Source organism: Lissotriton helveticus, chromosome 8 (genome assembly GCF_964261635.1).
Source record: "Lissotriton helveticus chromosome 8, aLisHel1.1, whole genome shotgun sequence".
Classification (NCBI taxonomy): domain Eukaryota; kingdom Metazoa; phylum Chordata; class Amphibia; order Caudata; family Salamandridae; genus Lissotriton; species Lissotriton helveticus.
Genome location: NC_136069.1, coordinates 300,380,812 through 300,394,611, shown reverse-complemented (window position 1 = coordinate 300,394,611; position 13,800 = coordinate 300,380,812). Strand labels below are relative to the sequence as shown.

General features: G+C 45.5%; 1 protein-coding gene across 1 annotated transcript in view; it reads right to left on the bottom strand.

The window, feature by feature from the left end:
• The window catches only part of RNF17 (ring finger protein 17), a 3,010,943-nt gene that overhangs the window by 90,542 nt on the left and 2,906,601 nt on the right, over positions 1–13,800 (bottom strand). The window contains exon 38 of the mRNA XM_078657063.1: positions 10,773–10,962. Within this exon, the coding sequence (XP_078513189.1) occupies positions 10,773–10,962 (190 nt within the window). The remainder of the gene's footprint in view (positions 1–10,772; positions 10,963–13,800) is intronic.

Here is a 13,800-nt window from a genome sequence, read left to right as displayed (position 1 = left end):
GGAATAGGGCGAAAATTATATTTTTTTAAAAAAAAGGCAAACCAAAGGAAGAGAGAGGGTCTTATCGACCGATCTCATTAATAAATACAGACGCTAAATTATTTGCCAAAACTCTTGCAAACAGATTAGTACCCATTATGTCTCAACTTGTAAATTTACAACAACACGGTTTTATTTCAGGTAGAGACACTACTTCACACGTAAATACGGCCATTACCGCCTTCGATGTCGCAGAGATAGATTCCACCCCACTAGGCATGATCTTATTAGATGCAGAAAAAGCATTTGACCGTGTGGGGTGGAACTATCTCTGGTGTATGCTGTCCAAAATTGGGTTTAGGGGGAAGTTTCTGAGGGGTATACAGGCCTTGTACGATAATCCTATTGCCTGCACTAGCTATAACGGCCTAGACTCCTCGGACTTCCCAATCTTGCGTGGCACGCGCCAAGGCTGCCCTCTCTCACCCCTTTTATTTGCCCTTTCTTTGGAACCTTTTCTAATGGCTCTCAATTCTCAAAATTTGATCGTCCCCTTTCGCTCTGGCTCCCAAGAGCTTAAATTAACCGCTTATGCGGACGATATTGCAGTTTATACACAAGATATAAATGAAGCTCTAAAAGGAATTAAACTTGAGGCTATTAAATTTGGGAAAGTGTCTGGCTACAGGCTTAATATACAGAAGACGCAAGTTATTGCCAACCATTCCCCCCCCTGTGGCTATTCCAGAGATTTGCAAGACAGCTACCTATCTTGGAGTTAAAATTTCGATCCAAGTACAAGACATAAATCATATTAATTACGATGGGCTAATTAAGTCCACGGCTTTACTCTTAAAGAAATGGCATAGGCTGCCTTTGAATATTATCGGCAGAATTAATCTTATAAAAATGAAGATTTTACCTAAGTTTCTATATCTATTCAGATGTATTCCGTTGGCACTGAATAACCGATTTTTTCAACAGCTGGATGGTGTCTTAAATAGTTTTATTTGGGGCTATAAAAAATCAAGAAGATCGCTGAAACATCTGAAAAACCCCACGAACGAGGGAGGGCTTAATTTTCCGGATTTTAAGTTGTACTATTTGTCTTCATTTGTTTTACGTCTACGTTCTTTACTATATAGGGAAGAAACCACATTTTTTTATTATCTCATGCTAAAGGAAGACTCAAATATGTTTTTGTTCAGAACAAACGATCCGAACTATTTTAAGAGGGTAAGGTTTAAGACGGCTAGGGATATAATCAAGATATGGAGGAACCTATTGACACACTGCAGGACGTCTTTTTTTCACCCTAAGCTCCCATTATGGGGTAATCCTGGTCTTCCAGGAGTATTCGCCGATAACACTAACAACATATGGGCTGCGAAGGGAATTAATAATCTATCTGATCTATATGGCCCACAAGGATTTGCAGACTTTAATTTGCTCAAATCAACATATGACTTACCGGAAAATGCTAGATATAAGTATCTTCAGATTCATGACTTTTTAATTAACAAAAAAAAGATTCGAAATGTTACAGACTGTGACATCTGGACCTGCTTATATGCCAAAAAAAGCAAATCAGTGATCAGCATAGCTTATAAACTACTATTAAAACACCAAACAAATGATTTGCTTAAAATAAAGGAAAAATGGGGGATACAACTCGGTTCAAACGTTACTCTAAAACAAATAGAGAACTCTCTGACTAATATCAACAAACTAGTCAGATCCTCAAGTCTTAGGCTACAGCAGTTTAGAACAACCTGCATGCTTTATTATACCCCGGCAAGAATCTCAAGGTGGTCCCCTAATTCAGATTTTACAGATCGTACTAAATGTCCTAAATGCTCAGAGGTTGCCGCAAATTTGGTTCATATGTTATTTTCTTGTCCTAAGCTTAAAACCTTTTGGGAAGAGATTCAAAATATTTGTAAAATTAAAAGGATCGTTCTCCCTACTCTTTCCGCTCCCTTAATTTTATTAGATTGTCATCCCTCTTCAACTCCACAGTCCTCCCTGGTAACCATACTATTATCTTGCGCTAAACTAAGCATCGCAAGAGCTTGGATCGCTATAGATCCACCCACCGCTTGGGACTGGTGGGCTTTAGTAATGGAAATACATTCTATGGAATTCGCATTAGCAAACATTAGAGGTGGAAGAGCCCTGGCTAAACTTGATAGAATTTGGGGGACTCTTTGCTCAACTTAATTTGATGAGAGGGAAACAGGAAAAGAAGGGAAGGGAGGAAGAAGGGGAGAATCAATGTGGAACATTTTAATGTGGAACATTCTATTAGCTGCTTGTTGTTTACGTTGGAAGATATCCAAATATGTATGTACTTGATTTTTCTGTTGCTTTGGAAGATTTTTTCTGTGGTTTTTTTTTTTTGGTCTTATATGTATTTTTCTTTGGCTTTATGTGTCAGCCTGTCTGCAATAAAAAAAAAAAGAAAAAAAAAAAAAAGAATTGGCGGATACTCACATCGGGGGATCTGACCTGGCAGAAACCAAGATTCGCAAATAAGAGGAGCAGGAACCTAAAAGACATCTTGGTCCATACGAGGCCACCCCCAAAGAAACCAAAAGAGAATCTAAACCTATGGGGCAATCCACAAGTGAAAGGTCACTACCCATGTGGCTCATGCTCAGTCTGCAACCTCACGAAAGCAACCAAAGAACTGCAACTCTTACCGAATTTCAAATGGACTCTGAACAGCCACACAAACTGCAACACCACCCACGTGGTCTATATGATTACATGCCCATGTAAAATGAACTACATCGGAATGACATGCAGAAAAGCAAAGCAAAGACTATGCGAACATAAGAGCAATGTCAAATGCAAAAAGAGCACCACGAAGATGGCTACCCATTACCTAGAGAAGGGCCATACAATATCAGACTTACAATGGGTAATCCTGGAAACATTACCACACAAAGACCACAATGCTGAAAAAATTCTCTTTGAAAAAGAGCAAAGATGGGTACACAGACTCAAGACAGATACCGAAGGGCTGAACGATAATATACCTTGGCTCACGGTGGCAAGAAAATGAGTACCCTAGGAGCACCCCACGAGTTAATAATGTAACCCGGTAACAAACCCCCAAAAATAAGGCCCCATTACAGATTAAAACCAACAGAGGGCCATCTCAATATTAATGCCCCCTGAAAATAACAGTCCGCCCCAACAATATACACAGTAAGATGATACTGGTATACCTTCCATAAAGAGAACACAGCCCATTCTCGTTTTTCTATCCCTAAAAGGCTAATTTGTACATAATACATAGCAGAAATATTCTCATCAATGAATGAGAGACCCCAACCCCGTATCCACCCTACCCTGTAAGAAACAAAAGATATCAATATGAATCTATCAGTGAAGATCTGCACAAATTAAACGCTGAACCACACGTAGTCATTATCTGCAAACTACCCCTTAGTACTCACGAGGACTTAAACCACTTCGTTCATGGGAAAACATTACCGTCACCAATCCGTTTTGCAAAAATTAAAACAAGTGTTTTGCAAGATTTAAAACTATCAAAACAAGTGTTACACAAAAGAGAGGCTCACAATTTAGCAAAAGTATAGCCATGAATGTCAACAACATCGTAGTAAACACTATCAGCCCAATAGGAACGCGATGAGGACGTTAGCACCGCCCTCCAGGCAGATCCTCAAAAGTAACCCGGAAACAAGACGAACCACTTCCGGTTCGGTACGAGCAGAGCAGCGCGCACAACAGCAAGCTGAGGACGAGGCGCAATAGGTAGCGAGGAGAAAGACTTTACCACGTCTTCAAAACCGCAAGTATAAGATAGCCGCCTTGATATTAATGCCTACATTTACCTTCCCTTTAGCCCGCTCCAATATCTCTACCGGCTGAAGGAAGTGTGCACAAATAATGCGCGAGGTAAACGCTAGCAACACCAAAAACAGCGTATGCATGTTTCATGACGCCCCCTAAGAGAACGGCGTTTCAGCTCACAAAAACGCTCAATATGCCTTGCATGCCACGACCACAGGTCGAATCAACACCGCACTCGCCCTGATAGAAATTGATTAGCAGACACATTCACTACCATCAGCATCACTAGAGTTCACAATGAATAAGAATGCACGATACTATTTAAAACATACACTGTCCCTTTGCAAGCATGCTATAGGACGGTGCCTGAGTATGGAAAGGATAAGAGAGAGTTGACACTTAAATGAACGAAAACGGTCTAAAAAGTATTGCCATTTTGTAGTTGTTTATTGGTAAAATTTACAGCAGTATTCTGCTGTGGGTGTGTGTCCCTCCCCTCCCCTCCCCTACCCCGTGTGTGTGTGTTACAATTATGTGTTTACTCATTACAGGTACCATAAGACCTCCAAGACATAGGAACAGGTCAATAACCTTTTTCCTTTTCACTTTTTAACACTGTATTTAATATTTTTTTGCACGTTACTTCACGGTCCTGATGAATGCCCGTAAGTCCTAGAACAAAGGCAATTGTGGCAGAAACATGTCGACCAATTTTTTAACCTTTTTAATACTCAAAGTGCAACCGTAACTCATAAACCAGTAAAACCGGATGCACTACAATTGAGTTTACCAGACCCAAAACCAGACCTAATAAAATGTTTGTCTTCCTGGCTTTTCGGTCTTTTTATCTCTGGCTCACTACTGCACCAACCTTGGGTAATAACCTCCTGGTGGAGGCTGCATAACCTAATAGACCTAATGATTATGCACACACGTGAAATATAAGCGGAGAATCAAGATATACCGCTTAAAGACACCACCATACCCATCACGTGCCTGAGGGTCTTAATATTGGGACGAAACCCCCCCCCCCCCCCCCATCCTGCAGACCTAAGGTTGATCAGGACAAGTGATCCTTTCTCCTTTGATTATACTAAGTCCATTCTCAGACATTGTAAGTGCAGTAAAGCCATAAAGAGTATATGGTCTGGGAGTTGGTTATTAGAACTCCACAGCTCCATAGTGACTTAACTAAAAACCTGGGAAGATTACTAGCAAACTTCTCAGAACATTAAACCCACACTGATGCCAGGTGTGGGATTTAAGGTAAAATGCATTCAGAGGGCATCTTAGAGATGCCCTCTGAAAAAGGACCAGTTCCTGAATGGTTGCCTGCCATTTGCTACCGCCAGACAGGTTTCTGGACCACTGGGAAGAGAGCCTCTGCTCTCTGGTTCCAGAAACAAAGGCCATCCAGGGCAGAGGTGTCATGCCACCTCCACTAGGATGGGCTGGGTCCACGAGGGGAAAGCTTTAAAGGCCTGCAGCCTTTGTGAGATGTCCCTGCCTTTTGCTCCCCCCGGCAAAAGGCTCCCAAAGGTTCTGCCCCCCCACTTTGGGTTGGAGAATCGGCAGGAAAACCAAGCTAGAAGGAGGGGTGTGCCCACCTTTGCCAACCCCACCTGTGGGAAACTATGTGATGCACACATCTCAATTCCCTCCATCTTGAAGATGAGGGGGCCGAACCAATCTTGAAGAGGCTCATGGCCACCTCCATATGGAGGGTGGCATACTAGGGGGTGTACCCAACCCCAAGGAAGGGACCCATTGGTCTCAACCTGCACACCCCTGTTATCACTACTAAATGTAGTATTTAGGGGAGACACTTAACCTTGCCTTTTCAGATTCAAGGAAGAAAGACAGAACAGCCGTGCTGACACAGGAAGAAGAGGACACCTACTGCTTTGGCCCCAGCCCTACTGGTCTGTCTGCCTACAGCAAAGAAACCGGCATGTCCAGCTGCCCTTCAGAGCCGCAGGACCTGCCCTGCAACAATCTTAAAGACTCGGTATCCCATGAGCAGCAGATTAAAAGACCCGCCCACAGAATCCAGATCCAAGCTGCTCAGCGATTCTGCACCATTTTGCTCCATCCCCCCCACGGGCCGAGTTGCCAAACGCCATGAAGAGGTCTCCCCAGCGATCCTGGCCTGGAATCTGGTGATCTCTGACTTCCCTTGAACTTCAAGACGCTTGCAGCCTCAACCCACTGACCTCAACTGGAGCTGGTAAGAAGAGCATATGCCAAAAGACACCCTGTAACTGACGCCCCATTGCCTTGGGTGGCCCAACTCACTGTGTCCCGACATCCCCCAAGAATTCAACTTACCTCTCCAGCCGGTGGTCACCTTCAGTAAATCTCCCTGTAGTGCAGACCTTAACCCCTCCCATGCTCATGACGATCTGAGCTCGTCATGAGCACACGGCCACCGCAGCTGAGTACGTCATAACGTCCGCAACGCTCGCACGCAGGGCTAATTCCGCCGCTGTGCTGAGCGTTCCAAAGAAACGGGTGTGGCCCTGACGAGCTGAGCTCGTCATGAGCACAGCGCCACCATGCTGCGTGACGAGCTGAGCTCGTCACGAGCACCGGGGCATTGTGCGCGCCCCCGCCTCCCAGCACAGCTGGGGAATTAGCCCCGCAGGGAAGGGGTTAAACCCAGGAGCTTTTCTCCCATACCCCCATTGGCGAGCTCCTAAGCAGTACCTAACTGAAGGCACTGTTAGCCTCATTGGCTAATATTGGGCCCCTGAACTTTTCACCCAGCCGCCCCAGAGCTGCTGGTGGTGCAACTTGAGTTCCTACCTAAGCCTTGGGGAACCTTGGTACTAACACCAAAAACTCCCACTTGTAAGACGTTTACTTACCTGTGAAACCAATAACCTCTTTTCCCCATAGGAACCCATGTTGTGAGATTTTGGACCTAAAGTGTTTTAAGTCTTTCACTGTTGTTTTGTATGGAGGAAAAAGTAACTATACCTGAAGCCAAGGAAAGTCTTACTGACCATGTATTGTGAGATCTTTAAGTGTCGTATCTAGGCATACCACCCCCAGTAGTCAATGTAATCTGGAAGTAATCAAAAAGTATTCTAAAAGTAATTACTGTGTAATTTAAACTGCTTTTTGAAACCATACCAACCTGTAACATTTGCAAATGCATTCCCAATTGCATTTCTGTGTAAAGGTTCAACAATTGCAAATACATTTTACCTACCTTTACTAAGTCTTGCTTGGTTCTAGAAATACAATACACGTATACATTTTTTTATACTTACCCAATTGGTCTGGATTCTGTCGCTGAGTGTGTGCAATCTGTCTTGGGTGAAGGAATACAATAAATGCTTAACATACCCTCTGGATGAGCCTAACTGCTAGCCCACACTACCACAAAGAGAGCTGTTAATACTTACCTAATTTAGCCTCTGCTACACATCTGGTTACTCCCTGGACTCTGTGCATATTATACCTTACTTTGGTATAGTATATACTGAGGAGCCAGCTTCCTAGAGACACCATAGTAAATCCAGAGGCTCATTTGATGTCTGATAAAGGCCGAACATACACATTGTAGAGCGTAGGGCTCACAGACAAGCCTTGCGGCACTCCACACTAAAGCCAATCCTATAGGAAGGGTCCTTCAAAGACTTGTAAGCTCTTGTTAGCTAGAAAGGAGGTTAGCCATTTTAGCGCCATACCTGTGATTCCTAATTCTTTGATCCTCCGACAGAGAGTTGAGTGGGAGACTGTCAAAAGCTGCGCTCAAGTCCAAAAGAATGAGTGCAGGTGACCCCACCCTGGTCCAGAGTTTTTTTTGCATTCAATAAGAAAGGTGCCTCTGTACTACACCCAGGACAAAAAATCAGTCTGTAGCTGGTGCAGTAGGTTGTTGGAGTCTAAAAAACCAGAAAGGACACTGACTAACAGCTTTTCCAGGATTTTACCAATCCCCGGAAGCAATGAGATGGGTCTATAATTATCCGCCTTGTCAGGAGCCAAAGAAGGTGTCTTTAACAGTGGGCAATTGATCAGGTGTGTCCATGCATCAGGAAAACACCCACTTTAATTAGAAACACTGTAGAGGACGGTTGGAGGGGATATAATGGCCTCTCCCCCTTTAACAGGATATCTAAGGGAGCCGGTCCAAAGGAGAAGGTCACTTGACTATACTTGCTGCCATTACAATTCCCCCTTGCTCAGACCTAGGAAATGTTGAAAGTTCCACTGCTGGCTTTCCAACTGTAACCTTATTGTGGGCTTTGAAGACTGGGTCTGATGTTTTAGATAAAGAGTCATAAATTAGCCTGCAGGTTCCCAAAAAATGATTGCTAACTGCTCACACCGTTCCTTAGAGAAGGGGGGACCAGACCTGGCAATGTTAGGTTTTAGAAAAGAATTGACAGTGGTATATATTTCTTTAGAAGGATGCATGGACAGACTGATCTTTTTGGCAAAGTCTTTTAGACTGGCTTTGTGGATTGCGTAGTGATACTTCTTTAGAGCTCTTTATTAGGTTTCCTTGCTATCCTCGTAGTAATGACGTCTCTATTTTTTTTCATGCCTTTTTTGCCTTGTGTATGTATGTATGTATAGGCATTTATATAGCGCACTACTTACCCGTAGGGTCCCAAGGCGCTTCGACCGCTGCGAAACCCTTCCTGGCTTCCCTGAGAGATGGTCCCTTAATGGGTATCTCCAGGGTGAGACCAGGAATCCCCGGCGGTCTGGTGGGGCCGTTAGTGAAGATGAGGCAAGCTAATGCCCAGAGTTGCCGAGTGTGATCGCTGATCAGAGTGGGCACCGAGGCGAGAGAATTATCGAGTCCGCTGACCCTGGTCCAGAAACCTGCCGCGCCGGGAATCGAACCCTGGTCCCGGGCCGTCCTCTGCTCTCGGGTCTGCCGCCTCTAACCAGTGAGCCACACTACTTCACTTGCCTTCTCTCTTCAGTTCCCTAATTTCAGGTGAGAACTATTTAGCGCAGTTAGAACAGCGAATACCACAGCTTTGTCTAGCATTCTGTTGGACAGCCACATGCTGTATCAAGTAGAGATCTAATCAACAGACTTCAGACTCTCTTGCACCAGAAAGCAAAACCGGTTAGATAAACATTAAAATGAGAAGCTGACTGACAAGTTGACACTGCACCAATGTACTTTCGACCTCAAAGCCATTTTAATGCGATTAATTCACAAATTCTATAAAAACAAGCATTTGCAATGCAATAGGTCCCGCAGTTGTGAGAGTTTGAGCTATTGGCATTGTAAATGGCAATGCCTTTTATTTACGTATTGGTTTTTAAAACATAAAAAAAGGCATTGTCATTTATAATCCCAATAGGTTAAACTCTCGCAAATGCGAGACCTATTGCATTGCAAATGCTTGTTTTACTTGTTGCATTTTATGTGCACTTCTATGGTTTTTTATGACAGAATAGAGCACCTTTTGATGATGATGAAGTGTTTAAGCGCATGGACTGTGCTGCGTTTACATTTTGCACCTACAAGACTTAAATTCTGAGACCAATTCTTTTGTCGGGGCGTGGTGATGTTTATTGCATTGTCAAAATAGTTAGAGGTAAATCTCACTAGAGGTAGATATTAAAGGGCTTGGCATCCATCTTGGGCATGGCTATGGTATTCAAGCCACACCAAAACTCACTCCCATCCTGGGCATGGCTAAGGTATTTAAGGTATTTAAGCCCCGCTCAAGGCTTCCCTCTCTCTTGTAATCCAGTTTGTGGAGGAGGCAGGAAGCACCTGTCTCCCTGTGTGCAGCGCCCTGCAGGCTCCAGCAGTGAACACCCGACCCCACTGACCTGCAAAAGCAGAATATTAAAAGCAAACAATAAGACTTAAGAGCAAAATCAAGCCTGAAGGTAAGATGTCGATGCAGAGTAAATAAAACACGGGTAGACTTTATACTCCGATCCCGTCGAGCTGTGAAAGTAAAAATAAAAAGTCATGAAACGGTTGCAGCGCATTGCGATGCAGAGTAAATAAAACACGGGTAGACTTTATACTCCGATCCCGTTGAGCTGTGAAAGTAAAAATAAAAAGTCATGAAACGGTTGCAGCGAATTGCGATGCAGAGTAAATAAAACACGGGTAGACTTTATACTCCGATCCCGTCGAGCTGAGAAAGTAAAAATAAAAAGTCATGAAACGGTTGCAGCGCATTGCAGAAAACAAGTTATGACTGAATTTTAATGAGAGGAATTTCTGCAGAACAAAAGGACATTGCTACAGTGTAATTTTATGTTAATTTTAACTTATCAGAGTGAAATACATTTATGGTAAAGTTAAGTGAAAATGCAGAAGGGATATGCAGACAAGACGTGCGCGTGCACTGACCAAAACGAAACCTATCGTGGGGCGGGACTTCTGTCTTGTGAAGCCCGCGCCCATGGAGAGCCTGGCCAGAGGAGCAGAGGTGACGCGGGGCTCCCATGCCTGAGGGAGAGCCCCGCGGAGGCTGCAGAAGTACAGAGTGCCGGTGAGTGGGGCTTAGTTGCAGGGGGGAGGGGGTGCGGCGGGGGGGGTCTTGGTGCGCTTGTGTGTGTGTGTGCGCGTGCGCGTGTGTGTATGTGTGCTGCGGGGGGTGGGGGCGTGTGTGTATGCGTGGTGGTTCTCTATGTGTGTGTGTGCGCAGCGGAAGCGTTCTCTATGTGTGTGTGCGTATGCGCAGCGGCTGGGGGTTCTGTATGTGTGTGTGTGCGGCGGCGGGTGTTCTGTATGTGTGTGTGCGTGCGTGCGTGTGTGTGTGTCTGCTTCCAAGGAGCCATGGGAGACAGGAAGCGCGTGCGACCTGATCCCAGTTCGCAAGGTTGCACGTGCACATCACTTGTCTCCTGTCTCCCTTGACTCCTTGAAAGCAGAAACGATTGCAATAGAGTCTTGCAGCGACGATCGCTTCGCGATCGGTTCGCAGTGCGAGACCTAATGATTTACAAAAAAACAGATAAACACTTACCACAGTTGATGCATATAGCTGTTTTCCATCAAGGTAATCCATCATTACATACAGTGCTTCCATGCTCCACGCTGGACGATAAGGAATTCTTTTAGTCTCTCCGTCATCCAGAGGAGCTTTAAATCCTTTCAATTTGACTTTTAAGGCTCGGGTAGGATACTGCATAAGACTGATAGGAATTTGAAAGATTCTAAACAAACAAATTATTAAGTATACCGTTAAAAATATACAAGGCATTTCAACTGCACAACAAGTTAAAAGCTGCCACAGAAAATATTAAAACAATTATAAGACAACTTACATTTTGAAACCATATTTTTGGTGTAGGACTACATCTTTCCACATATTTCTCACTAAATATCCAAAGTACTAGACAGGATCTAGAGAACATTACTCAATAAATGGTTTTCCAACACAATAAGGTAGTGCCACGCAGCTTTCTACAAGACTTTGCCCTTCCAAGAAATGACAACACCTGAATAAATACACAACGTTGCCTAGCTGTGTTCCTTACATTTGCACGAACCAAAGCAAGGCATGTGGTAAAGAAAAAACAGAGCTTAAAAGCATAAAATAAAAAACACAATAGCAACAAGTTGAATACTCATGAAGGGGAGGCTAGATAGGAATTTGTGGGAAGATATAGTATCCACAAGTGTAGGAAATTAGGATCTGCTTTCATGGTTACCCCCACTTTTTGCTGGTGTCAATGTTTTTTTTAACTACTCTGATTGGGAATCTGCTAATCAGGAGCCCAGTCACTGTGCTTCCTCCCTAAAGTGACTGTTGTAAGTACCTCTGTAACTCCACAATTGGTTACTGCTGTACCCTTGTAAGTCCCTAGTGAACAAGATACTTACCATCAGTAATTATATATTTGTAAGAAACATAGGTTAGTTATAGATTCCTTACCTTAGCATTCCCTCCAGGCATCAGACTGGATCTGGAAAGTTTTTCGTCAGCAGTAACCTTGCACATCGGAAGGTGGCATTGGTCAATTCCGCATCCGTCGTTGCTGTTGCCGGGATCACGTCGCAGTAGCTACATAGACGCCGCCCTTGCGGGCTGTTGTACGTTCTGTACACGACGAACAAGTTACTTACCTTCGGTAACGATATATCTGTAAGAAACAGTAGTTAGTATTAGATTCCTTACCTTAGAATATCCCCAGGCGTCAGTCTGGATCCGGAAACTTTTGCGTAGCAGTACCCCTGCGCGTCGGTAGGCGTCGTCTGCAGGCGTCCCCTGCGGCTCCGCGTCGTCGGCGTCGTGCGCCGTGATGACGTCGCTGGAGTATATAGACGCCGCCTCCGCGCGCTGACGTCAGTTCTTTGCACACAGCTTTTCCGCGCCAGAACACGCAGAGCCATGTGAGAACCAACACTGGTGCCATTTGAAACTAGGGCCCTGAAAGGGATGTCCTTAACCCTAGGTATCAGTTCGCAGAACGGGGAGGATGGGCGGGGCGGTAAGGAATCTAATACTAACTACTGTTTCTTACAGATATATCGTTACCGAAGGTAAGTAACTTGTTCATCTGAAAGAAACAGGTTAGTATTAGATTCCTTACCTTAGAATAGATACCCCAGCAATACCAACCCCGGTGGTGGGTCTGCGAACCAATACAACCTACACCAGAAAGTCCTGGAGGACCGAACGGCCAAAGAAGCCATCCCTCCGGACTTGACTGTCCAGGCAGTAGTGCCTCGCAAAGGTGTGCAGCGAGGCCCACGTGGCCGCCTGGCAAATGTCCTGCAAAGGGACTCCCCGGCCCAGGGCAGTAGTAGCCGCTGTGGCCCGAGTGGAATGGGCCCTCAGCCCAACAGGAGGCTCCTTCCGAGCCAAAGAGTAGCATGCTTTGATGCACAGGACGACCCACCGAGAGATGGTCCGTTTCTGTACCGCCCTTCCCTTCTTCTCACCCACGTAGCCAACAAACAGTTGGTCATCCACCCGGAACTGGCGTGTGCGATCCATATAGAATGAAAGCGCACGTTTTGGGTCCAGACGATGGAGCCGCTCTTCATCCTTTGAAGGATGCGGAGGCGGGAAGAAGGAGGGCAAGGTGATGGACTGCCCAATGTGAAAAGCAGAGACTACCTTGGGCAGGAAAGAAGGTCTAGTCCGAAGAACCACCTTATCAGGATGAACAGACAAGAAAGGAGGTTGAATAGAAAGAGCCTGGAGCTCACTCACTCTCCTGGCAGAGGTGATGGCTACCAGGAAGGCCGTCTTTAAGGTGAGAAGACGGAGAGGACAGGAATGAAGGGGCTCAAAGGGAGCGCACATCAGGAAAGTCAAAACCAGGTTCAAGTCCCACTGAGGCATCACGAACGGAGTTGGAGGATACATGTGCGTGATGCCCTTTAAGAATCTTAACACAATAGGGGACTTGAACAAAGATGGCTGATCAGGTAGCCTCAAGAAGGCGGAAAGGGCAGAAAGATAGCCCTTGATAGTGCCCAGAGCAGAGCCCTGCTGGGCAAGGGAAAGGAGGAAGAGGAGAACCTCAGACAGAGGGGCAGAAAGGGGATCCACAGCCTTTGCTGTGCACCATGCCACAAATCTGTTCCACCGGCAGGCGTATACCGACTTTGTGGAGGGACGCCTGGCTGCCAGAATGACATCACAGACTTCAGGAGGCAAGTCAAATGGCCTCAACTGTCGCCGCTCAATCTCCACGCATGGAGGTGGAGACTGGACAGGTTCGGGTGGAGGACCGTCCCCTGCTGCTGCGACAGAAGGTCCTCCTGAAGGGGCAGGCGGATCGAGGGACCGACTGTCATGCTGAGTAGCTCGGGATACCAGTACCTTCAAGCCCAGTCCGGAGCCACAAGGATAACTTGGGCCCGGTCGCGCCTGATCTTCTTCAGCACTCTGGGCAGAAGTGGTATAGGCGGAAAGGCGTACAACAGACTGCAACTCCACTCGCGCCGAAAGGCGTCGCCGAGCGAGTGCCGTCTTGGAAACTCCAACGCGCAGAACTGATGACATTGCGCGTTCTCTTCTGTGGCGAATAGATCTAACC